A 27,067-nucleotide genomic window follows, 5' to 3' on the forward strand; every position below is an offset into this window, starting at 1 on the left:
TTTTACATGGCTATAAAAGGTTAAAAAGGAAAGTGATACTCCTGTTTACTGAGCAAGCAGCTCATTGTGTGTTAGGCATCAGATTGAATGCTGTATACATATGTTAGCGTGTAAGATAGTACCAGATAGAAGTCATCACTGCGCTGTTTTAGATACAGGAACAAAAGGTTACATCATTCAACTGTCTTGCTGAAGCCGAACAGCTAAGAAGTAGCAAACCTATGACTTGAGCCTGGATCTTTCTTATTCCAAAGCTCATATTCTTTCCACAGTGCCAATCCGCCAGAGCAAAAGGAGATCTGGAGATGGGTTAGTTGAACTACTGAAGGAAGAGGAAATGTTTGTCTCTAAGAGGGAATTAACAAAATAAATGCAAATGTAGTAGCTGGATACAAATATTGAAGTCATTGTCAATAGGCTTATTTAAGGTGTCAGAGTAGAAGGTGGACCTAATATGAGCAGTTGCCATTGTCAACCACTCGCTCTAAGTCAACCCCCTGCACCCTTTCTTTCAGCACTGTAAATGAGGGTCAGCAGTACGACCACCCCCATTGGACAGCTAGAGAGCAAGGAGCCAGATCAGGGAGGAGGTGTGGCTAAGTCCAGCATCACTGTAGAGCCTCTGTTGAAATCTAGGTCTGTCCTACCCTCAGGCCAGTCTTTGTACCCATTTTCCTTCCTTCACTGAATTCCTGTGGGTAGATTTCCAATCAACATAAGGGAACGTTTCCAAGTAATTAGGACCTTCCCAAAAGGGAATGGATACTCTCTCAGGAAACAAATTGCCTATCACTGACAAACCCTTCCAAGCCTGATGTCTTTATGGTTGTTTGGATTGTGTGTGTGTGTGTGTGTGTGTGTGTGTGTGTGTGTGTTTTAATCTAAAATTCTATTTTTACTCTATGACCACCATCCTCAGCAGAAATGCAATTTTACCTGTAAACTATTAGTTCAGGAAACAGGAAAGGGGTATTACTGGATAGTCTTATGGATCTTTATGGCTTTGTCCACCTGAACTCCAACATGATGATAAATGCCAAGTATAATTTATGCAAGATATTGTGAAATTCTCACTCTTTATGGAAATGTATATGGACGTAAGAATCTGTACAGGTTCTTATGTTTATGTTTTATTAAATAAGGGAAAATTTTAATTCTGCGCATATTATGAAATGAAAGCAAGAGATCTTTGAACTTGAAGAGGAGCAAAGCCTTTCAAAACCTTAGGACCATTACTCCTTTAATGGTCTGCATTAGTGCCCTACCCTTGATGACTATGGTGAGGGGTGAGAAGACTGACCAGGACACTTCTGGAAGCAGGTTCAGAACCACCCTCATCTTAAGAATAAAGACGAAGAAGGAGGGAGAAGGAGGGAGGAGGTAAATCCCTGAAATATGGTCCTCCTCCCTCCCAGTTTTACTACCCACCCCACCCCCCACCCGCAGTTTTTCAGCAAACCAAATAATGAAGAATAAAGATTCTCGGTATGTATTTCTGTATCTAGAAGTCTAGAACTGAGCCTGTAACTTCTGGATTTAGTCATTTGCTAAGGAATGAGGCCCCATGGGAAAGAGTCCTACTTCTTGGTCCTGCTGGTAGAACGTTGTCTCTATTCACCAAATAATTTTGTTTGGCTGCGTAGAGATTGCTTACTTTTTACCACAACACCTGGCACTTCTGAACTTAGATACAGCAAGCAGAGTGGTCTCCAGAGAGCTAGAGTCCAGAAAGAGTGACAGTTTCCACGCAGAGGTTGTCACCAGATGGGCTGAAAAGGAGCTTTGTCTATTAAGGTTATATTAACCTTAGCTCGCCGCCACCCCTGCATACTTTCCATATCTCTGTGTCTTGTTGGCTTGATAGTTCACATTCATCTCTGCTGTGTCAGTTTTAAATCCAGCTCTCGGTCCTTAAGGGCATTACATAATAAATTAAAACCTTGATCAAAGGAGTTTTATATGTGATGCATCTGAACTAACTGGTCCTGACTTCCTGTAGGGAAAATGAGTAGTTGGGCAGACTACATTACAGATTCTCCTTAACGACGGTGGGAATGCCTGTCTCCCACTTGCCAGTCACTGTGCTGGCCCTGGGAATGCCAAGAGGAGTCCTCGTCTCTTCAAAGATCTTCTGTACAAATATCATAGTGTGAGGCACGCTGTGACACAGGCGAGCCCCAGGGAGTTAAGCAGCTCAGCCTGCTGAGGGAGAAAGAAGGTTTCTCTGATCCAAGTCTTAAAGGATCTGCAGGGTGTCCCCGGGGATTGCAAACTCAAGAGGATGTGTGTAGCTGGCTCTGCAGACCTGGGGAGGTCAGGGCTCTGGAATGAGATGGAAAGAGGGCAGATACTCCAAGGTAGAGGGGCTGGGCTTTACCCTGCAGACAGTAGGAAGCCTTTAGATGGTTTGGGGATAAAAATAGTGGAGTGTAGCCTGTTTTTAAAAAAGATCAGCGCTAGCGCCGTAAAGAATGGGTTGGCAGCAAGGTAGGAAATAGAGACGCATGCATCCTGGGGAACGCATTGCAACCGAACAAAAGCAGACTGTGGAGATGAGGAAAACAAATGAGAGACACGCTGTGGAGAAGTGCTGAGAACCTGATCATGAGGAACAGGTACTGGCAACAGAAGAGGGAAGGACTCAAGGCCGGTCCCTAGATTTCTGTCTTGAGCGGATATTGTGATCATTGAGGCCGTGCAGAAGAGAAGGGCAGGGAGGGGCTAATGGTGACTGTAGGTAGCAGACAGGTAAGTCTGAGAAACTTGAGTCTCCAGGAGGGAGGATGTCCAGGGGATTGCTTCATGAGCCTAGAGCTCAGTTAGGAGAAACTGTGGCCCAGCTGTTAGCTTGATTGCTACTTTGCTATTAATATCTATTAATATATTAATAATTTTGCATATTTATAAGGCTGAGGGGGATCCTGTGTACCCTGCAACCTCAGATGAGTTCTCTAGGAAGCTATGGTGTCTATTTGAAGATGACACACACCAAAATGCCTTGAAAAGAATTTAGCAGAGAAGTTGTGGTTGCCTTCCCAGGGTCCTTTGCAGTGTTCTTAGTCTCCGCTCACTTTTCTTTTTAGTATTCTACCAGGTTTCTAGGAGTAGTCCCAGTTTCTAAACTACTTAGCAGCAAAATTGGTCAAGAAGTGACATGGTATGTTATTATACATTCATCTTCTTGGTAACCACACAAGATATTTCTATGATCAGCCCTACCTTGTAGACAACACATTTAAGCTTCTAAATGGTTCCATTACTTCTAGCGCAGTAAACGAACTTACAAAGCTATTGACACTAAGTTCCATCCTTTTGCCCATATCCTTAATATTAATTTTTTTAAATGGGCCTGTTGTCAGGGGTGGCCGTATGCATCTATATACACCTTTAGTTCTAGCACTTAGGAGGCTAAGGCAGGAAGATAGCCTTGAGTTGAAACCAGCCTAGGCTATATAAGAGTTTTAGGGCTACATAACAAGACCCTGACTCAGGATAGACAGAGATAGCTGGGCGGTGGTGGCACACACCTTTAATCCCAGCACTTGGGAGGCAGAAGCAGTTGGATCTCTGTGAGTTCAAGATCAATCTGGTCTACAAGAGCTAGTCCCTGGACAGGCTCCAAAGCTACAGAGAAACCCTGTCTCGAAAAAAAGGGAAAAAAGATAGATATAAATATAGATAAGTAGTAGATAGATAGATAGATAGATAGAAACCTACCTATGAAAGTTACCAATGTTGTCAATGTTATTATTGAGAAAAGAAAAAAAGATTTGTGAAGAACTTGTGGCCCCAGCAGACTTCATTAAGAGCTGTACTCTAACCACTCAGAGCTGACCCCACTGCCCTCCACTGCTCCATTTTATGCTCCGGTAGAACCCTGGACCAGCCCGTGTTAAGACAGCCTCCAGGACGTCGTTTATAATCTTCCCCACTTTTACTTCTGCCTCCACTTTTGTCTCTACCTCCGTAAAGCCCCAAGCCAGCAGCCAGAGGGAACTTTTGGTTCTAAGCATAAAGAAGTTAGTCATCAGCTCAAGAGCTCCCCAGTGGTCTCTCATCTTCGACTTAGAATACACGCTCTGAACTTCCTCTGTGTTCTGACCTTGGGTTCTGTGATCTTGCTTGAATCACACTGGTCATTTTTCAAACCCCCTAGCACCTTCTGTGCTGTAGGGCTGGCTCGTAACCTCTGTTTCTGCTTCCTATAGTGCTTTTACCCAGCAATTTCTGCAATTGCATTGCACGTGCCATCTAGGTCTCTGAATCGCAGTGCATTGTTTGGCCATATTTTCTAAAACAGTGGCCTCCATTGTACTCTGCCCCTTCCACTGCTGGATTTTTCACCGTACCACATCTTACTTGTGTGTTGATATCTACACAGAAGTCTTGTGAGCTCAGGAACACTCAGTGCCCTGCTGCTGCCACGGCACCTGGCTGCCCATGCTTTCCAAGATCTGTGAGGAATATTTAGAAACCTGGCTCATGCAGAATGGAGTGGGAAATGAAATCACTGTCACCCGGAGACCTGTAATAATGCAAATGTCTTAGGTTTTTCAACATGGCCCGATTGTTAATTTCCCAAGGCTCCTTTTTGGGGGATAAATATGAGCAGGTCTCAGAAAACTTGTGTACATTTTCCTGGGTTTAATATAGATTTATTGCTCAGGCAAAGATGGGAACTATTTTTCCCCCTTCCAACAGAGGTTGGCCACCTCAGGATGTAGTCAATATTAATGTGGTTTCCACACCCTACCATGCCTGCTCTTCCAAATCTGGAAGGCCCTCACAGGAGCAGCCATGTTTGGAGAGCCTCCTGCATGGCAGCCTTTGGATCCCACAGGAAAAGGGTTTTCTTTGATGGTTTGGCATCAGTGAGTTCTGCCTTCCGCCTCTTCGTGATCAGAGGCTTCCTGTGGACACCCTGGACTGAATGCCACATTCAGTGTGTTTTTCTGTTGTTCTTTCCATAGGATCTTCTACGTCTCCCATGATTCCCAAGACTTGAAAATCTTCAGCTATATCGCGCGGGATGGGGCTAGCAACATCTTCAGGTGTAATGTCTTTAAGTCCAAAAAGAAGGTAAGAGGGCTGTCATGGGCTGTCTGCTACTTTTGTCTGATGGACCCAGCACATATCTGTCATTGACTTGTCTCCCTGGTTGAGGTTTGGAGGTGAATGTTTTAATGCCAGAACTGGTAACACTACGTTAGTCACCTGTCATTGCTCCAATACGATGAAACCCTCTTTGATTTTAGCATCATCTGAACTTGGTACTTAGTTACATATAGCAATGGAGAGGGGTCCACTGTTGGATACATCTTTTGAGAGAGGACCAGATATGCAGAACCAGCAGAGATGCTGACCTTAGCTTGCAGGAAAGAAGCATTAACTAAGGTGACCCTTGACCCCAGTCTTGTGTGTAACTCAGTGGTCCAGCTGTATTAGTAAATCATGGCATGGGGAATCTAATTTAGCTTAGGGTACGATATCGGTTGTCATGGGAAATTATTTTAATATGACAACCTTGACACTGGGTAAATGTAATTTTTACACTTCTGTAGAGGTGCCCTTTCTCTCTGTCATTCCTCTAGAGCCTGACATACAAAACTAGGATTTGGAATGCCTGTCTGAGGGGTAGAAAACCTAGAATTAACTCCACCCTCCTACTGTAGTCCATTATGATTTAAGTCGATTGCCAACCCACCGACTCTCAGCTTCTTTAAGATACATTGAGGATAGACAAAATTAACATTTTCTTCTAAAAAAATGTTTTATTAGCAAATAATAATTATACAACTATACATAATAATGAGATTTATGTCTTTTTCATACATGTATATAATGTGTTTCAATTATATTCATTCCAGTTACCCAATCTTGTTCCCTTCCCACTTTCTCTGATGCCTTAAAACCAGCATTTGTCAAAAATTAATGTATTTTTAAACATTTATCACCTGAAGTGTTCCGTGTTATTACTACTATATTTAATTTTCTGAGAGACCCTGATGTTAAGGAAGCCTCTTACCTTATTTAAGCTAGCATTTCAAAAACTGATTTGGCTACAGAGTCATGTTTTTTCCATGCGGTGTATGTTTTGGAAAGCACCCCAGCAGTTTCTAAGGTCTTACAGTTCTATTCTCAGAGAGAAACCTTCAAGTCTGTCTTCTTATAAGACTCAGGTCCGCTGCCTGCACATTCCCTTCTGTGCCTTAAGGTGTTGCTCGTAGACTTGTGGGTACTTTATCATGATCAAATGGGGTACTACAAGACCTGACAGGATCGGAATTCATTAACACATGTGTTTCTTGACATGAGGGAAGTTATGTCATGATTAACCCATCTTAAGTTGAAAATATTATAAATATTGAAAGTGTTTTTAATATATCCAATATAGCATCCATTTATTACTCAACAGTGCAGTCTCTGTGAACTGGCCATTTCTGGGAGCTGTGACTGGCTGCCACTGTCCAGTACCACAAGCATTTCCTACTGAACACCATTAGTCTAGGGGGAAAACCTCAAATTTTGAAGTATAATTTCTACTATACATGTATACATACATACGTATGTGTAGCTTTTGCACCATCATATAGTCAAAAAGTTGCCAAATAAACCATCATAACTTATATTAGATAGGTGTCTTGTTTTCTATGAAGGAGGAACACCATGATAACTTACCATGCCCTCTAAGATCTGTGCCCTTACACACTCTGTTTTTAGGGCTTTTGTATATTGTTTGTTTATTTGATTGGTTGATTGATCGGCTATACTGGGGATGAAGTTTAGGATCTTTTACAAAGGTTCTTTCTTTGAGCTCCCTCTTCAGGTCTCAGACCCTTTTGAAATATGTCATAGAATGGACTAGAAAGTTCTTGAACCGGAAAGGAGTGTAGGATAGGAAAGGAGCAGTAACTTCTTACTGAGATGAGATGCTGAATGAATTGCCAGGCTTACCGTCTATATGACAGTTGAAAGGGCAGGAGATGTAAGTAAGGCCATACTAGGTTGTGTGTTAGAACTTAAGGGAACTTGAGTAGGAAGGAGAGAGAATAAGCCCTAGTCACTGGGGATGGACGGGTTTAGGGACTAGGAGAGTGAGAGGCTCGTTGATGGATAGCGACTGGACTGTCTGGTGTGTTCTCTCGTATGCCACCCAAAAGTGAACCACCCCTGCTTCCGTTGAGTTCTTACCTATGCAGTGTTTATAGTCTCATATGTAGACTGTGAACAACTTAGAGATTTGAGTTATAAATAACGTGGTCATTTACCAACTGCTAACATTGTTTAATCTCATTTTATCTTTATAATGTGTATTGAGGAAGGTAAAATAAACGCTTTTTATTTTCATTTTCATAGATTAGTAAGTGAAATCTCAGTCTAAGTCATTTTCCAGATTTTCATAGAAAAACAGTGGCTAGAACAAGAAAACACACAGAACAAAAGGATTTTGAGCAAAAAACATAAGTGAAGGAGATCCTGGATCCTTTTGGGGATCTAGTCTGGTGGCTCAGCAGGCTGGGGTGTCCTGCTGCCAAACCAGAGTGTGAGAATGGCCTCCACCTAGAACCTGGGTCTTAGAGTTAGGTACCGAATCGAGCTCCTATTGACCAAGGACACATTCTCTGCTTCGGGTCACCCCAGTCTCTTTCAGACCTCCTAGCTCTCAGAGCTACTTCTCATTCTCTGCCTCTCCTGCTTTCTGTATCCCTTTTGCCCTTACCTACTGAGTCCATAGCTCTTTGTAGGGTTGGTTCTCAGGCCCTGTGCTGGCCTGCAGCCATGCAGCTAGGAGAATTATTTCCAGACCGCCTGGACTATGAGCACTGTTGCTGTTAAACTCTAGACAGGAGGACCCGTTTCCAAGCCAGGAAAGCGCAAGGAATTGTTCAGCAAAGGAAACCCAGTGTGGGAGGGGTGGGGAATGTGTCTGGGAGGTTTTGGGCGCCATCCTGGTTGGCCTCCAAATAAGTGTTTAACTTTCTTACAAAGCCCTTCTGGTTTCTAGAGATAATAGCTTGGGAAGGAGTTTTAATTGGCAAATCATAGGCATATTTAAGAGACAGGGAGAAAGAACTGTAGACCCTAAGGAAATGTATCTTTCAAGGATGGTTGTGGACCATTAAGAGTCACATTGGTGGGAAGCCAGGAGACCCAATGCTTTCCCGAGTTCTCAGATTGATCACAGCATAGAAAAGCCTTGAGTAAGTGTCTTGCTTGCTGTGCCCGAGATTTAGGTACCACCGTCCCGCACCATGTCTCTCTGTGTGCCGGTGACATGTTTCTCATGATGGGCCTCTAATGCAGTGTCACCCTTGCTATAGAAAATAGGTTGTCTCTTCTGGTGATTGAGAATACTGGCCAGACATCTCAGTCTTCCTCTTTAGGGAATCCCTACCCCTAACTTCCAACACGATTATTCTGTATCGCTGGATCTTTCTCTAGTCATTACATGAATGACCCGTGTGCTTCTCATCTTGAGGTTTAACCTGCAGCTGTTTATTTGCAGCTGTTGGACTCTCACCGGAAGCTAGACAGCGCACGCCTTAAATCCCAGCACTCAGGAGGCAGAGGCAGAAGCAGGTAGATCTCTGAGTTTGAGGCCAGTCTGGTCTAGTTCTGGGACAGGCAGGGCTACACAGGGAAACCCTGTCTCAATAAATAAATGAATGAATAAATAATAAGGAAAAATAAAATCATATACCTAAGGTGTAACCTTGGTCCCCAAGGCCCATTTGTAGTGGCTTTTGCTGTAATCACTACTTGCTTATAAAGAACTCCTTAACTCTTGAGGGCCCCAACACACTGTGACATAGGTATTCCTCCTGTAGTGTCCTTATATGGTTAACGATGTTTGGCCCCCACTTTATAACTAGCAAAAGAAATGGCCCAGGATAGTGAATTACCCCTGGTCACACAGAGAATGGATAACGTCGCTGAAATTAGAACTAGGTAGGCTTCCTCCTTGACAGTCCAGAGCTGTTACCACTAACCCTGGGCAATGAAGAGAAACCCAAGAACCTCTCAGGGCTTGAGTCTTCCAGCCATCCAAGAAGATGAAAGGCATGTTAGGAATGCTAGTTCTTGCGTGTGCCGTGGACTGGTGTTTCCGATCTGAAGGAGCAAGTTCTCCATGTCAGGGTTGGGGTGAAGAGGTCCCAGCATCTTGCCCATTGGTGCTGGGAAACAGTGGACGCTCTTGATGATGACTTCCTGGCAACTTGGCATTTCCTGTGCTTCCCTCCTCCTGGGATATAGTGATAGTATCATTTGCAAGACTATTTCCAAACCCTTGGCCTCTCCACCTGTCCTGTGGTGAGGATGTCACCCTCTTGACATGTATTTTCACATCCCCTGGGGGTGCACTCAGGCCTGATGCGCATAGCTGTGCTTATTAGCACATTTCCTTAGGCATTGTTAGTGGTTAGCAGGAGCTCAGGGAGTTCTACCAGCCGCAAAGTCAGCTCCTTGACATCCTCTTTTCCTGCAATCACAGTTTAGTTGGGTTGGGTAAGGAGAAGTTGCTTCCTTTTGTCACGCTCTTATCAGCAAACTGGGGTCCACAGATACAAAGCTGATCTGTCCTTTAGAGTTTACAGGAGGTTTGGAAGGGCAGTGACGATCATGTGTTAAAGACTGACAAGTGGGGGGCTGGAGAGATGGCTCAGTGGTTAAGAGCACTGGCTGCTCTTCCAGAGGTCCTGAGTTTAATTCCCAGCAACCACGTGATGGCTCACAATCATTTGTAATGAGATCTGGCGCCCTCTCCTGGTATGCAGGCATACACGGAGGCAGAATGTTGTATACATAATAAATAAATAAAATCTTTTAAAAGAAAAGAATGACAAGTGTCAGGTTGGAGAGATAACTCAGAGATTAAGAGCACTGGCTGCTCTTCCAGAGGACCCAGGTTTGATTGTCAGCACCCATATAGTAGCTCGCAATTGTCTGCAACTCTAGTTCCAGGGGAATGACCAGTGTCTAGTAACATTTGGAAAGGTGAGTTAACCCATCCCTTGTCCTCTAGATAGATACTGACAGAACTGAGATTATGACCATTATTTCCCATCAGTGTTGAAAGTCAGATCCACTTTGAAAGTAAATTTTCCATACTGGGCAGTGATTCATTGTCCAAAGAGGTCCCTCTATCAAATTATGTAATTAAGTCATCAACAACACAGTGGACAAAATCCTGACCCACCTATCATTTATTTTAAACCCTTAGTATGTTACATGTTGATACCCACATGTAAATATATTCATGCTTCAGCTCGTAGTCCCTTGACAACGCCAAACTGAAGGTAGCTTTAATTTATTTTGTGGGTGTTTGTGTTCATTCAGAGGCCAGAGGTCAACCTTGATGTCATTCCTCAGGTGCCATCCAACTTGTTTTTTGAAGCAAAATCTCTTCATTGGCCTGGAATTTGTTCATTAGGCTAGGTTAGCTGGCCAGCAAGCCCAAGGAATACGCCTGTCTCCATCTCCCTAATGCTGGGATTAATTATACACTTGAGGCACCAGGCCTCATGCTCACACTCTGTCTCCCTCCTTCTCCTGCCCCCCCCCCGTGTGTGTGTGTCTGTGTGTATTTGTATATTCTGAAAATCAAACTCAGGCCTTGTGTGCTTGTGTCTCCCAGCTGAACTATCTCCCCAGCTCCTTTCTGAGATGCCTTTAAGTGACACATTAAAGAAACATGACATTCAGTTCTATTCTTGGTAGATTCTGCAATAGTTGAGCTCAACATAAAGGCACTGTACTTTATTGCTGTGGACAGGGGAGAATTACAAAAGTCCTTGCGCACCTGACTTGGTGGAAGTCAACTCCCTAGAACTCAGAAGTACTTGGGAGATCAATCCCCAGGGTCCAGAAGATGGAGAGGGGTCGCCACAGAGCAGAGGGATGGTAGACCAATAGCAAGGCTTCTGGAAAGAAGAAGCCTCATGCTTCTTCCTTTTTCTCATCACTGGCAGCTTCATCTTCTCACCATCTCTTGTGCACCTTGCACGTTGTGCTTTTGGGCTCTGCTTTCCTTGCTCATCTGGGGGCTTTAAAATCATCTCCACAAGATGTAAAGGGGAGAGAGCTTTGTCCAGAGCGGTGAAATTCAGAAGAGTGCCGGCAATCATCAATTCTGAAAAGATTCCCAAGTATAGATAGCCAACCAGCAACGGGCTCATCAGATGGAGAAGGTGAAATGGTGTCATAAATGGTTTTCCTGTGGATCAGTCATTTCATTCAACATTTAACAAGAATCAACCTTTGATTTCTGACTTTCTGAAGCGAATATACCAGCCTTTGTCTACTTTTGAGCAGATAGCGCATGCTTGCAGAGAATGCTATTATTTTCATTGCATCGGGTTTTCAACTGTTGACACCTACTATGTTGAAATCCACATTAGGCATGGTGAGGAGAATAGCTAATTCATCCATCTTGTCCTGGTCTGTGTACCAGGGTGAGAAGGATTGCAGGCTGGGAGAGGGCTTCTATCAAGAGGCTAGAGAGATGGTTTAAAGCAGTACTGTGTGGTGGGATCAGAGGCATACGGTTCTGCGGTAGCTTCCGTCCCGGCCTGTTTTCACAAAATTGCCTGTAATTGGCACTTCCAGTGAATGTCATTGCTCTCCATCTGCAGCTGAGAGCCACTCTGAGGTTAGGTATTCCTTTCCAGCTCTGAAAACATCAAAGCAGCCATATCCAAGCTAATCTTGATAACCACGAGGCCACACATGCTCCAGGCTGCTAAGAGAAATTGGCTCCTGGACAGGAAGATTTGGTCTATGCGCCACCCAGCACTTTCAGAGGATTATGTAACACTAAGCTGAATTTGTACAAAAATCATGTGGTATAATGATGTTCCCAACCTAGTAAATCCCAGAGAGTGGCCAGATCTCTGAAAGCTGGAAAAGGCTGTCTTCCTAACAGTCCACTTGCTGGCTCCACGGAGTGCACGAATGTCTGTAATCTTCAAACCTCCCCTTTGACTTCCCAGTGTCATGAGATCTGGGCAGCTGCTTCCGTGTGATCCTGGAGACCCTGTCTTCATGAAAACCTCTGAAAGAGCTCATTTTGAAGCTTCACTTTAATGGAGTTCTCCCTCTTAGGTTCAGACCTGGCCTTCTAGGAAGTCCCAGCTAGTATGACTCCTGCATTTCAAGGCAGCAAGCAAAACCAGTTTTCTTGCCTAGGATCACCAAGTGCGGTGAGCCTGTAGAAAGGAGCCCATTGGGCTGTGCAGAGCAGCTCCAAGAGGATGAGCACCTGCCCCCAGTAACTGTGCCCTCCCAAGGCCCTCCTAGAAAGTCCTCTAAAAAGATTTTCAGTGGTGATGAAAGGAAAGTCTGAAAGGTCAAAGGCATCTGGACACAATATAGCTGTCGGTGAGTAGTGTTAGGAGCCAGCTCGCTGGTTTTGACCCCCAGAGTGGTGAATGCGAGGGACAGTCTTTTATGGGTATGCCGTCATTCTGCAGAACAGACAGGCTAGTTTGATGTCTACCAAGTCACCTCCTCAAGAACACAGAGCTGTCTGTCAAACATGCCGCTATGCCCCTTTATCGTGAATGGAGAGACATAGCCTTTATTTAAAGGAGAGTAAGAGAAACCGAAATGAAATCATTGTACCCTAACTGTGCAAATGTAGAAGTTCACCAGCGATTTCCTACGTAGAAGCTGTTGGACTAGCTCAGAGCTGAGATGCATTTGCCTGAGGGCTTTCTTCTTGTGCTATAGGAAGGAGGCAATGGCTATCGTCCTTTGGACCTTAGGATATATAAAGAAAGATTCTCTTAAATTCTTCATGTTTCTGCTGTTGAATAAAGAAAACACTAACAGCCTATCAAGATCTATCTTTTTGGGGGCTGGAGAGATGGTTCAAAGGTTAAGAGCACTGGCTGCTCTTCCAGAGGTCCTGAGTTCAAGTCCCAGTATCCACATAGTGGCCCACAGCCATCTATAATGAGATCTGGTGCCCTCTTGTGGCATGCACGTATAGCTGCAGGTAGAACACTGTACAAATAATATGATTAGATAATTGATCTACCCTTTTTGACTTAATTACCTTTTGATGCAATAAATTTTTAATCAGAATAGAGGTTTTTATTTTTATTGCATTATTTATTTAGTTTGTGTGTGCTTGTACGCATGTTTATGTGTGTGCCATGATATTCACGTGGAGGCCAGCAAACAGCTTGGGGGAGTTGGTTCTCTTCTTCCACAATGTGGGTCTTTGGGATCCAACTCAGGTCATCCCCCTGAGCTGAGACAAGGTCTCGATATGTAGCCCAGACTGGCTTTGAACTCCAATTCTCCTTCCTCTGCTCCCCAAGAACTAGGATTACAGAAATCGGATACTACACTTGTCAGAGTAAAGCATTTCCTGAGCACTGCTGTATGTGAGCCCTGTGAGAGGTGCTAGCATCCTCCGTGCCATGGATGAGATGCAGTGAGAGACACAGACTACTGGTTCACATCCTCAGTGAGCCAGAGAAACTTAAATGGAGAAACTGTGATCAGGGGAGGATAGAAGGACATCAGGGGCTGAGGAGACGACTTGCCCCTTTCAACATGGGGGAAGAAGGCACAGCCACTAACCCAAAGCAGCCTTTTCTGCATTTTCAGGGGAATCAGATAGAGCTCAGAGTCAGTTGTTGATTCTAGAAAAATGCACTAAAATGTAAAAATGCTGCATGCATCAAGCATTAAAGCCAGTGTACTTCCATACAGCCATTACGGGGTTCTAAACCTTTAGATGTGCCCGCCTGCATCTTTGCTCTTGTTGAAGGGGGAAGACAAGCGACTGAGGCAGAATTTAAAGGCTTTAAATACTCAGTTATGCGCATCCATTATCAGCTGTGGATACAAGAGAGATGCAAGTCCTCTATGAAGGCCTTTCCCACCCGCCCCAGTCTCTTATATAAATCCAAAACTAAGCCTATAAATCCTCCTCTGCCCCTGTCCAATCCTGTAATCCGAGGACATGCCTGTGACTTACAGAGTTGATGAAAGTTGCACCATGTCTTTTAGGGAAATTTGAGATTTTACAGCAACACACTCAGGAATGAGCTTTGTTTCCTATGTGACTATATTTTAAAGAGGGAAACTGAGTCTTTACTCTGGGAGTGATGGGAAAAACTGACCCATTCCTTGAAAATATTTACTCAGAATGAGATTTCTGGGTTAATTTATATATAAGAAAGTCACAGAATTAAGCTCTTGGTATTTAAATGTTGCTTAGCTAGGTGGTGGTGGTGTATACCTTTAATTCCAGCACTCAAGTGACAAAGGCAGGTGGATCTCTGTGAATTGGAGGCCCGTCTAGTCCACAGAGTGAGTTCCAGGACAGCTATGGCCACACAGAGAAAACCTGTCTCAAAACGAAACAAAAACAAACAAACGAACAAACAAAAATCAAAAGCCCAAAAGCTTAGTCTTACCCATTTTTGTTTCACGAACCTAAAGCATTTAGGTTTTCTGCATCACGTAAAGATGTTTAGGAGAGAAAAATCTGCAAGAGTTGGTCGGGGAGGCGAAGTAAAATCTTCTGTTAAGGGACAGTGTGGCAGGCAGAAAGCCACACATGCAGTGACTTGGTGGATGAGCTTCGCTGTGATGCGAAAGATTGAGAAGCCACAGGCAGCCTGCTCTTCTTTCCAGAAGAGGGGGGGACTAGAGGATGGACATCACTGAAGCCGCAGCAAGTGGTCTTTTTTTCTGAAGGTGGAGCTTCCTGGTCCAGCCCTGACCAGGGAGCGTCCTCATGATCAAAAGTGCTGGAAGCCCTTCCAGCCCGGCAGCTGCAGTTGCCTGCCCAAGAAGAAGGCAGTTGGCACTCTAGAGTTGGGAGGGGTTTGGGAGCCCACGGTTTGGGAGCCCACCCCTGAGTAGCGAGGGACAATTTATGGTTTCTAGGGGAGGGGCAGTTGGCGTTCCTTAAAGGTGTAGCTCCTGGTGAAGTTGTCCACACTCTACTGATGGCCCCACAGAAGTATCTGAGCAGCACAAATTGTAGCTGATGGGTTATTTAAAAAGAGGAAGTAGGCGTGAAGTTTGGCGGGGTAGGCAGTTGTGCGTGGAGCTGGGAAGAGTTAAAGGAAGGAGTTTGGGTGAATATGATGAAAATATATCGTATGAGATTCATGAAATTCTCAAATGATTTATCATCATCATTATAGAAAAGAGATGTACAAAGCTGGGGCATATTCATCGTTGATTTGTTAGGTACCATACCTCCTGAAGTACAGGTTCTCCTGCTTCAGGAATGGGAAGGAGTTCACGGATGTAGTGTGGGAGATACAGACAAATCTCAACACCATGAGAAGTACAAATGAATCATGCTGTAGCCTCAGCAGGACCCCTTTGGTCTGTCAAAGCACTGGATATTAGAGTGGTAATACAATGTCGGGTACCTCATGCTGATGTCCCCTTGGGGGTCTTGAATACTATCAGTATAGCAGTGTAGCAGTCATGCCAAAACTCAGATCATCAAAACATGGCTAGTGCTCGACTTGGGCATAAGGTAAAGTCTAGTGAAATAACCCAGAGTTGATGATGGTGCAATGTTTGATTTTCCTCACTGTGGCCTCTGTGACTGTATATTTACATATCTTTCATTTTTAATACTTGGAAGTAGGTGAGAGGTAACTAATCATCAAGTTATCTAACCAGCGGGACACCTTTGAGACTATGCCCAGGGACCCCAGCTGTACAACCTGATGGGTTGTTACAGACAATCTGGAAATCGCTTCTCTGCCCTCCCTATCTTTCCTTATTAAGTGGTGGAATCCTGGAAGCCTAGGAGCTTTCCCATTGGGCTCCTAAAGGAAGAAGTTACATAGCAGAATAAAAGCAAGGAAGGAGCTGCACCATGTCCCAAAATGCCATTGCTCAAACCAGTGCCCTGGAGTTTCATTCCTGTTTTCTTCTAGTGGTTTTACAGTCTTGACTCTGATCTGAGCTAATTTCTATATATGGTATAAGTCGGGAGTCTAATTTCACTCTTCTGCCTATAAATATTTCATTTTCCTAATACCATTTATTGAAGAGACTCTCCCCATTGTGTGTACAGATCTGGCTATCCAATGTCATAGAGAAGGGCTGGGAAAGATTTGCCTCTCCTTTCTGATGGTCACTGTGGATATGTGACGATGCCGGTCTTCAGCTGGTTCTGCAATTAACTCTTGTCTTCTCAGCCCCATGGAGGCCCGTCTGTAGGAGCTCCTGGGGAAATTGGCCATTAGAAGTCAAAGGATGACCGGGTTCCTCCTACTTTGATGGGCTCATTGGACATTTGGTAGTGGCTGGTGACAGATTCTGAAGGATCAGAACTACTTTCATACTAGAAGGGACAAATGAGGCCAAGTCCAACTCTCAGTGCAGAATCGGAACACTTGCCTCTGGCGCCTGTCTCAGTTGACAACTGCTTCAGAGCAGTGGTGACACAGATGCTGTTCCCAGAGTGTGTGTGCATCTGGGAAATCATGAATTTTTCCACCTTCCCTTCTCTGGCTGCCTAAGCTTCTGACCACCTTGCATATCCTCAGCCACACCGACCTTTGCTGTGTCCTGGTAGAGTCTCCGCATCCTTCACTCTTTCTTTTCCATCTTCCTTCCCAGAGTCAAGCTATGAGAATCGTGCGGACGGTGGGGCAGGCCTTTGAAGTCTGCCACAAGCTGAGCCTGCAGCACACCCAGCAGAATGCAGATGGCCAGGAAGATGGGGAGAGTGAGAGGAACAGCGACGGCTCAGGAGACCCAGGTAGGCACGGTGGCTGCAGAGGGAGAGGACACAGCGTGGGCCCATCTGTTAAGTTACTTAAAAACTAATTCTAATAATTCCATGATTGCTTCAATTACATTTTTTCCTTTTGTTCTCTTTTTGTCTGTTTTAGCTTTGAGGTAAGTTCTTGCTTTGTAGCCCAGACTGACCTTGAACTTGAACTTCTCCTACCTCAGCTTCCTGAGCGAGAGAATGGTGTTAATATGTTTCAATAACAACTAGTCAGAAATCAGATCTATATGATTTCTTCTGCAGAAAAAGAAGTCCATCAGTATGACAGTTTAACCAAGATAAAGTATTTAAGAATAGATAGATATACATATTTAGTTTAAGTAATGGAAGAACATACCATAATATTGAATGGAAAGCGTAAATGTCGTAAGCATGAATACTGTGTCTTCCATTGCACAGATTTCTATCAGCAAAGGGGACATCCTGGTAACCTGTGGTATCCATACTACACTATTCAAAAAGCTTATGTGGTAGAGTTAAAATGGTACTCAAAGAGAAATGCAAAAATTCAGTTATTTCCATTAGCAGATGAGACATCCTAAAAGCCATATGAACTAATTATTCACATCAGAGTTAGAAAATAGAGGGGGCAGAGGCAGGAGAATCATTGAAGAATTCAAGGCCAACCCATTCTACATATAGCTTGTCTCAAAAACAAATGAAAAAGATTTAAAAAATATCCCAAAAATTAGGGTGGAGAGATGGCTCAGAGATTAAGAAAATTGCTCTTCCAGAGGTCCCAAATTCAATTCCCAGAAACCACATGGTGGCTCACAAACATCTGTAATGAGATCTGGCATACAGGCAGAACACTCTATACATAATAAATAAATAAATCTCTTTTTAAAAAAACACAAAAATAAGTATGATGCTTACACGTCAGTATTGTCACGTGGCTGGACAGACAGGCTCCTGGTTTGCACTGGGACAGCACAGTCACGGTCTCTAGGCATGCAGAAGTTAGTTCCCCTCGGCCTTGAGCCTAAGTATCTACTTCTGGAGACTAGCTCACAGTGTGTGTCATGGCATAATTCAGTGAGATAATAGATTTTAAAAGGTCAAGTCTGATGCTCGGTACACAGAAAGCCCTAGATACATACATGTTAGCTATAGATGCATACATGTTAGCTGTATATACATACATATTAGCTACTATTATTTGAGCACAGATGTGTGAAAAATTTTTAAAATAAGGGAAGAAAGTTTCTAGGAAAAGTGAGTAACAAAGGGCTGACTGGCGCTCTATAGTTAAATAAATATCCGTGTAGATGTGACCAGGGAGAGCTGTGCTGTTGTAAAGCAACTGAACCGTTCAAAGCAGGAGGCCAGAGTCCGAGTCAGGCACATGCGCTAATATGTTGCAGATCCCTGGGAAGAATAACGTGAAAATACCTGCAGAACTCAAAATTCTACTTGCCCGTTGACTCCTGAATCATGCTGGTAGTATCTCTAGGGCTGTATTCTAAAGATAGACCATACATGTGAAACAGTAAACATTCTGTATGATTACATAAGTGAGGAATCAGTTATAAAGCCAAGGATTATAAAAGACAAAGTTCCTTTTCTTTCCCTTCCTTTTCTTTTCTCTTTTTGAGACAGAGTCTCACTATGTAGCCTTGATTGTCCTGGACTCACTCTGTAGACCAGGTTGGCCTTAAACTTAGTGAGATCAGCCTGCCTCTACCTCTGCCTCTCTACCTCTGCCTCTTGTTTAAAGGTGCGCACCACCATGCCTGGCTATGAAGTCACTTTTAAATATAAATAGTGGACTATTGCTCAATGATTAAGAAGAATTCTCAGTTATCTGTGAACTGATACAATTCCATCTGAAGATATTTTGTCCGTTTTGTAAAAATCAAGCTCTAGAACTGTGGTTATGCTTCCTAGAAATTACATTTTATTATAAGTACACAGGAATAATTATGCATACACGTGTGGGTATACCTGTATGTACATGTGTGTGCACATGCAAGTTTACCATGCATAGAATCTTCACGGCTTGATACACAAGAAAGTGGCAACATAGATCATTCTGTAAAAGGAGCTAGGTGGCTGAGGTGGCAAGAAGATTTACCCCCACTGTACTCATAACTTTTCTACCCTGGACACATATTCATCATAAATTAGGAAAACATGACATTTCATCTAGTGCCCTATTTCTCTGTGACCACAGGGGACCATCATGCATCTCTCTTGGCTCTCTCATTTGTGCCAGCTGATGGTGGCCTCTGGCTAATGCCAGCATCACAGTAACCTTCCCTGATAATAACCATCTCTAGATGGAGCCTTGTGTTTTCCCTTGTGCCCTGGACCACTCGTGGTTTATAACAGGCCACGGTAACATTGTAAACTTAACCCCTTTCCACCGCTGTACTCTGAGACTTAGGGATCGGGGTTACAGAAGTCGTTGGCAAATACTTCACAGGCCTATGTAACTGTGGGTAGAGAGCACATTAGGGGTAGTTCCTGGCCTCTCTTGGAGGCTCTGGGAGACCTATGCTTGACTACTTGAGATTGGAAGCTATTTGCTTAGTTCTGCACTGTAAGATGCTGTAGACCGCTAGATGAGAGATGGATTTCTCGCCTGGTGGCGTTCCTTTTGTGTATGTGACTATGGGGGTATGTGGGTGCACATGCATGTGCATGTGTGTTTACATGCTTTGTGTGTGTGTGTGTGTGTGTGTGTAGATGTGTGTGTATGTGTGTATATTATATGGAGGTGAGAGGACAATCTTGGGTGTCCTTCCTTCAGTGCCATTCACTTTTTTTGAGACAAGTTTTCTCACTGGGCTAGAACTCACCAACTAGGCTGTGATGTTAGCCAGCAAGTCCCAGGAATCACCCTATCTCCTCCCCCAGTCAGGTTTGGCTTTTTTCTGCATGGGTTCTGAGGACCAAACTAGTCTTTTTTTTTTTTTGGTTTTCAAGACAGTTTCTCTGTGTAACAGCCCTAATTGTCCTGAAACTAGCTCTTATAGACCAGACTGGCCTCAAACTCACAGAGATCACCTGCCTCTTCCTCTCAAGTGCATATGCCACCACCGCCCGGCCCAAACTAGTCTTGAAAGCACTGTATAGACTGAGCCACATCCCTAGCCTCTGTTAACACCTCTTTGCCAATGCCCTGCTACCTTGCTGGTAGAGAGTAGCAGCCGAAATCTCAAGAGCTTTCTAACCCATGCTCACAGTGGCGGTTGGTATACACACACTTAAATGTCTAACCAGAAAGCAGAGGACACTGATCTAGCGAAACTGCCTTATCCTAGAGTGGAAGGGACAACCATTGTCATCGCAGAAGTCCTGTTTGAGGAGGTTACTGTAATTCCTGTAGCTAATCGGATCTGTCCCTCAGCCACTGGCCATGGAGGTCAGGATGCCTTGGGCTGACCCACTGACAAGAACTGCCAGTGACCTTTCTTACAGGCAACACTAAGAAATAGGTCTTATTTTCCTGCAATAGGAGCAGCGCTGTTCTTCCACCTACAGCCCCTGCAGCCATCTGCTGGGGGAGAGGGCATGATTTCCCTCCATGCTGAGAAGACTCTGGGGAATCCATGCAGTTCCCAACAGGGATCACTTCCTGTTCTTTGCTTTCAGTCTTATTTCCCCCAGGTACCCCAAACTCCTTCCTTTGCTGCGCTGGGTGGTTCCTGCACCTTATAGCCATGTTGGCTCAGTGTCCTCTACTTCCTGCAGAGTTCCTCCTCTTTCTGTGCTCTGTGTCCCCCTCTGGGAGGCCTGATTCCTAGCTCCCATTCTCTTCCCTTCCCCTTTCAGAAACTCAGAATACATTGCTTTCTGCTGTGTGCCTGTGTTCTCGGCACTCCTAGAGGATTCCATTGACATTAACATCCAGCCCTCTGAGTACCAGGCAGAGGATGCCCTCCGTCTATGACGGGATGTGAGCCTTGGGAGCATAGGCACCTCCTAGCACAATAAATACTTGTTGAGTAAACTGACAAACAGCCGATAAGTGCAGCCAAGGGACGGCGTGTGTATTAGTCGCTGCCAACAGTCATCTATGAAGTGCTTATTCCCTGCTAAGATGAGCTTGAAGATTGAGAAGAGATTCCAACCACAGTGACTCTGAAGCCACCTCTTTGATGAGGAATGATGACACTTTGGCTGGGGGAGTTAATACAATTGAGGTGGTAAACGCAAAGTGAATTCAGAAGGCTGAACGGTGGATTGCCGGGAAGGCAGTGGCGGAGACGGTGGCTACTGAAGAGTCCAGTGTAGTTACTTTCTTCTAACTGTAATATAAAAGTCAGCACCCGCCTTCCAGCCATGCTAGGCACTGCTAACCCTCTGTTCTGTTACCTATTGTATTAAGACAAGGTCTCTTTATGTAGCCCTGTCTAGTATAGAACTTGCTATGTAGACCAGGCTGGCTTCACACTCACTGAGATCCACCTGCCTCTGCCTTCTGAGTGCTAGGATTAGAGGCATGCACCAGCACACCTGGCCTATTCTGTTACCTTTTTAGAGACAATTTTATTAATTTGCATTAATATACATGAGGTATCATCTGCTTGACATTCTTATATACCTTCAAGAACGTAATTATATAATTGGCCTTCCACAGATAGTGTCAGGCCCAGTGTGCTGCTAAGTTTTTATCATCTTGACATAAACTAGAGTCACCTGGACAGAGATAACTTCCAATGAGGAATTATCTAGATCAGATTGTCATGTAGGGCATTTTCATGATTAATGATTGATGTGGGAAGACCCAGTCCACTGTGGCAGTGCCATCCCTGGGCAGGTGCTCTTTGATTGCTTAAGAAAGAGCAGGTTGAACAAGCCTATAAGTAGCGCTCCTCCATGGTTTCTGTTGCTGCTTCTGCTTGAGTTCCTGCCTTGACTTCTCTCCGTGATGGACTGTGATGGAGATGCGTAAGTCAACCCAGCCCTGTCCACCCCAAATTGCTTTTGGTCATGACGTTTAGCACAGCGATCGAAAGCAAACTAATTCACCAAGCGTGCTTGCTTCAAGGTTTAAGATATCAAAGATACATTAGCTGTATCTTTTCAAGGTCAATTAAGCTCGAGTTGGCACACTCTATCATACTGGCATCCCTGGGGGACAGGGAGGGAGGCACCTGCTGGCAAAGGTGAGGTTATGCAGTAATGTGAGGGAGAAAGTATACATGACATACCATTTGTGTGTGTGAGTGTATTACTGTGTGTGAGTGTGTGTTGTGACTTCTCCTGCAGAGACAGGTACAAATGTTCATTCAGCCCACAGAGCCCTGACGGTAAAGAATGATTACACCCAAGTCTGGCTTGGGAAACCAGGGAGTTTATTGGGGTTCCTCCAGGACCATGGGTGATTTAAAGGAAGCTGCATCAAGAACACCACCCCAGTTTCACTGAGGCGTCTTCTCTTCCCCGGCAATTAAAATTGGCTAGAAATAGCTACACAGAAATCTCTTTCGTCCTTCCCATCTCTATCTGTGTTTGTGTTTAATGGGAAGTTCATGTTAAGTAATTGTTTCACATGACTAGAAGCCTGGTAAATCAATAATGTGCTGCTGGAGACCTGGGGAAGGTTGAATTTGAGCCTGAAGGCCATCTGCTGCTGCCATTCCCTGTTCTTCGTGGGAGACTCATCTTTTTTCTGTTTGGACCTCCAGCTGATCAGATCAGTCTGCCCATAAACGGGCATCCACTTGACACAAGGTCTATTGCTTTAAATATTAATTGCAATTTAAAAGTAACTTCACGGCAAGCTCTGGAATAATCTTTGGCAGACGCCTGGGTTCTGTAGTGGCTGGCCTTTTAGCACAGGCTGTTGGCCGCTATGGAAGTGAGGAGGTTGTGTCAAGAGGTCACTGGGGCTGCAGGCTCGCTACACAAGGCAGTCAGACTTCATCCTGACCTTACCCTTGCCCAGTCAGTGATCTCCAGCAAACTGCATGTTGGGTACCAGTCTCCTCTGAGGCGCTGAGAGAATGCAGGTGAATGAACCCAGGACGGGGTTTATTGTAAGCTCTTGGTACTAGCAGTGTAGCTAGGGTTCTGCATATGGGACACATGCACAAAGGAATGGAAGCGGGAGGGGGGATGCTCTGAAGGGCTGTAGTTCACATTAGGTATGAGCTGAGTTGATCTGGCTTTCCTGTGGCCATGAGGCTGAGTGTATCTGAGTGTCAGCAGACGGTGCCCTTTGGATCTGGAGGTGGAACCCTTTCTTCTTCAGGAAGCCCGTTCACTGCCTTCTCCTGGTCGCTTCCGTTATGCCTCCCACTTACCTTCTTAAGTGTGTGTAAACTGCTGGCAACCTGTTTTTTCTTTTCGCATCTGCTCTCCTGAGAAGGATTTTCCTATGAAGGTCCAGAGGAAAACCGATGGTTTCCTGTGGGGATCTGGCTTCTGTGTTGGGGAGCTTTTCAATGAATGCAGTGTTTATCTTTCCAGAGGAGCCCTGCCTGTGATGGGATGGCAGGCCCTTCATTGTCCAGAGGAAACTTATTTACACTTGGAAATTGAAAAGGGCAAGTGCTGGAAGCTGTCCTGGCTTCTTTGATGTCAGCGCTTTCTCTTCTGGGACTCAGCGGGGGGGGGGGGGGGGGGGGGTTATGTTGTTTCTCTCTTACAGGCCGTCCAGTGCCTCCTCTCTCCTTCCCTGCTCTGTGCCTGTCTTTCTTGTCTCCCTCATTCTTCTCCTGTTCCCTGTACTATGGGGGAGGTATATCTTTTGTATCTTTTGGCAACAGCTGCCTCTGGCCACCCCCACGGCTCAGAGCAAGGTGGGACCTCGGCTCAAATCTTTATTGCCTGTTGGTGCAGTATACCCTCTCTCAGCCTCTCCCTGGGAAGGGTTTCCTGGGAGAGATCTATTTCCTTGGAGGTATGCCTTCTCCCACGTAGCAACTGTCCAGCATCTCCATAGACTGGGAAGCCTTTGGAAGGACTTTATTCAAATAAAACCTGCTAGCGGCCAGCAAAAGAGCTCAGCAGGTAAAGGTGTTTGCTGCCAAAACTGACAGCCTGAATCTGATCCCTGGAACCCACACTGCAAGAGGGAAGCGATTCAGGTCAGCTGTCTTCTGACCTCCATGGGTGCGCCGTGGCACATGCTCACCCATACACAGACATACAAGTGCATAAATAAATGCAATAAAAACAAGGAAATAAAGAGCTGGGCATGCCTGGGCGGTGGTGGCACACGCCTATAATTGCAGCACTCAGGAGGCAGAGACAGGTGGATCTCTGTGAGTTCGAGGCCAGCCTGATCTACAAAGTGAATTCCAGGACAGATTCCAAAGCTACAAAGAAACTCAAAAAAACAAAAACAAAAACAACAGCAACAACAAAACTGGTCATGGTGACACAGGAAGATTACCAAAAAGTATACAGATTATTAGAAATGGGTTAATCAATATGTAAGAGTTAGCCAATAAGAGGCTACAGACAAAGGGCCAGGCAGTGTTTAAATGAATACAATTTGTGTGTTGATATTTCGAGTGTAAAGCTAGCCGTGCGGGAGCCAGGCGGGATGAAAAGCAGGCTTGCTCGCCTCTTCACAACATATATGTATACATACATAATGGCAAGAATGCCTGAAGTCCACTCTGAGCAAAAGCCTTGAGTAGGGGACTGGAGAGATGGCTCAGAGGTTAAGAGCACTGGCTGCTCTTCCTGACATCCTGAGTTCAATTCCCAGCAACCACATGGTGGCTCACAACCACCTGTAATGAGATCTGGTGCCCTCTTCTGGTATGCAGGCATGCATAATATGTAAACAAACCTTAAAAACAAACAAAACTTGAGTATGTGCATTAGGAGCCAGAGTCCTGTGTCCCTCCTTTGAGCTCCAGGTTATTCACCCGGCACACCTGCAGCTCTGTGTCATTTCATCTTCCTCCTTCACCCCTGAGAACCACCACTGCATCATCTGCTTGTGCCTGTCCAACATGGTTTTTAGGCTAGTATTCCTATCCTTTCACCCTTATCTCTACTACCTGCTTTTCAGCATCCCCTGAAGATCCCGCTTCTGCTTCCCCTTGAGTGTTGAAGTTTCTCCTGCATGTGGTCCCTGGGTTCTTTTCTGGATTATGCCTATGACAAATTTCTGTCTCAGGCTAAACCTTTCTCGTTCCCTCCATTCGTAGGCTTAGTCTACTTAGTCCTGGGCTCCCTGCTTGCTAGCTCCCCAAGGATCAGAATTGCTGCCCCAGCAGTCAACAGTCGGGACCACCCTTCCCATTAATTATTCCCCTCAGCAGGACCATCTCCCCAGCTCATGGATCAGCTAGGAGGAAAACCCAGCATACTGTTGACTTCTAAATACTGAGCTCACTCCCATACATGGTCTGGTATATCTGCATAGAAAGGACTTACAGCCACTGGCTCTCAAAGCAGACACGTGCCTAGACACTTGGTTGTCTGGGCTAGCTCCAACGTTAGGCAATCAGCACTCTGTGTACCCCGCTACCACCACCCAACTCTATTTTCCAGCTGCTGCTTGGTCTCTGAAAGCTATTAGGAGATTGTATCTGAAGAAATCGTGGTGAACATAGAGGAACATGGTGGCACATGCCTGTAATCCCAGCACTTAGGAGGCAGAGATGGGAAGATAGGCATAGGTTTGGGGCTGGTCTTGGCTAGAGAGTGACTTGTGAACTATTCTGAGCTATAAAGTTTCCCTCCCCATCTTGAAACACCAAAACAGAACATAGTGGCAAACCTAATCCCAAATACAGGGAAAGGAAATATTCTCTGTGGAACTCTTGAGAGTAAGTGCCAGCCTGGGAAGCTGAGCCCTGAGCTGGGAGGAAGTTAGAGGTGACAGCCTCCTTTCTTCTAGTGTCTCTACACCTTGCTGTTAGAAATGTTCCAGGCTGTGGAGATGCCGCACCCAGCTAGAGGGAATGTTTGTTTGTTTCTGAACTTTGCGGTGGTTTAAGACTAACAGTATCTGGCGGGGTTGAAAAGGGGTGTTTGTGTCCTCGAACAGAAGGATGTGTGAGATGTCAGAGGAAGCCCACGGCACGCCTGGGCTTGACTAATGGAGGACTCACAAACTAAAGCGAAAATACTGTTCCTTATGTCATGGTTTCCTGCCCTGCTGTCCCTGCAGGCCGCCAGCTTCCTGGAGCCGAGAGGGCCTCCTCGACTACGGCTGAGGAAACCGACATCGATGCTGTGGAGGTTCCACTCCCCGGGAATGACATGCTCAAGTTCAGTCGCGGGGTGACGGACCTGGATGCTGTAGGGAAGGAAGGAGACTCCCACATAGACTCCACGGTAGGTGATCCTCTGAGCGAGCTGTAGCCTTAGGCCAGCAGGGGCCTTACGGCTCCCGCGGCTGCAGCTTCAGAAGTGAGGTGCCCTGTCACCCAGAGGCAGCGCTAGGGCATATTTTGTTGCCTCTCCAAGGGGTCTGACTTCCACAGGTTCAGCATCTACGGGCCAGCACACATGCGAGGGTGCTGTAGAGCTTGTGTCTGAAGCTTATTGCCTGCCAGGGGATCCCATCAATGTTCTATCCCTTTCTCCGTACACAACAGCGTCTTGTGATATTTGTGCAGAGCCCACCCAACAGACCCATGTGATGCGGATAATCACATGACTTAGCTATGTAAAACAGTCTGTTTGAGCCCTCCCATCTTGTCTAGCAGTTGTGTGCCTTTCAAACTCCTGGATAACAGCTCTGTTGAGTCGGAAACTGGCCCTCGGCATGCTAGAAACTGAGACCACAATCAAGGTGGGCCTCATCACCCAAGCCTGGCATTTCACGGTGGGACAATGAAGGCTTAGGGGAGCTACTGATACGATCCATGAAACAAACCCCAAAATCCCCAAGACTAAATTCGAACTTAGAGACAACTAAGCTAAGGAAGATAAAAACTGAAAGGGAAGCTCCTGACCCTTGGGTTCCCAGGAAGTTTTCTGGCACTTTCTATCCGCCAACTCAGAGTAGCCCAGTTCATGAGGAAACGCCTGTGTAGTTTGGCGGGCAGTGCCTCCAGTTTCCTCTGCTGCCCCATGACCTCTCTACAAGGGGCAATAGGCATTTGTCCCCGGGTGCCTTCTTCCTGCATGTCTGAAGACCACCAAAGCCACTGGAAACAAAACCTACCTTCCTGGTGTTCAACTCTGACTTACTGGAGCCATCTGAGCGAAAGTGTCCATCAGGAGAAAGAGACAGCAACTGTGGTCACCTAGCTAACAGAGGTCCCTCCGGGTCATGTGATGTCCAAATGCTCTTCCTTCACTGTGAGAAGAGATGGGAGAGGGTGGAGCATGTGACCCCGGAAGAGGAGGCGAAGGACA

The 27,067-nt window shown here is 45.3% G+C and overlaps 1 protein-coding gene and 1 long non-coding RNA gene across 5 annotated transcripts in view; one reads left to right on the forward strand and one right to left on the reverse strand.

Annotated features, from left to right (window-relative positions):
* C5H1orf226 (chromosome 5 C1orf226 homolog) overlaps positions 1-27,067 on the forward strand; it is a 297,311-nt gene that overhangs the window by 242,071 nt on the left and 28,173 nt on the right. For all 4 annotated transcript variants that reach the window (XM_085687715.2, XM_085687716.2, XM_087906163.1 and 1 more), the window contains exons 5-7: positions 4,971-5,079; positions 16,612-16,753; positions 25,872-26,038. In XM_085687715.2, the coding sequence (XP_085543841.2) occupies positions 4,971-5,079; positions 16,612-16,753; positions 25,872-26,038 (418 nt within the window). The remainder of the gene's footprint in view (positions 1-4,970; positions 5,080-16,611; positions 16,754-25,871; positions 26,039-27,067) is intronic.
* On the reverse strand, positions 14,423-27,052 carry LOC125412206 (uncharacterized). Its single transcript, XR_007235521.3, has 3 exons — positions 26,874-27,052; positions 16,549-16,766; positions 14,423-14,802 (listed from the first exon to the last, which is right to left on the reverse strand). It is a non-coding gene; the product is annotated as an uncharacterized LOC125412206 (long non-coding RNA).

This window comes from Myodes glareolus, chromosome 5 (genome assembly GCF_982192425.1).
Source record: "Myodes glareolus chromosome 5, mMyoGla1.1, whole genome shotgun sequence".
Classification (NCBI taxonomy): Eukaryota; Metazoa; Chordata; class Mammalia; order Rodentia; family Cricetidae; genus Myodes; species Myodes glareolus.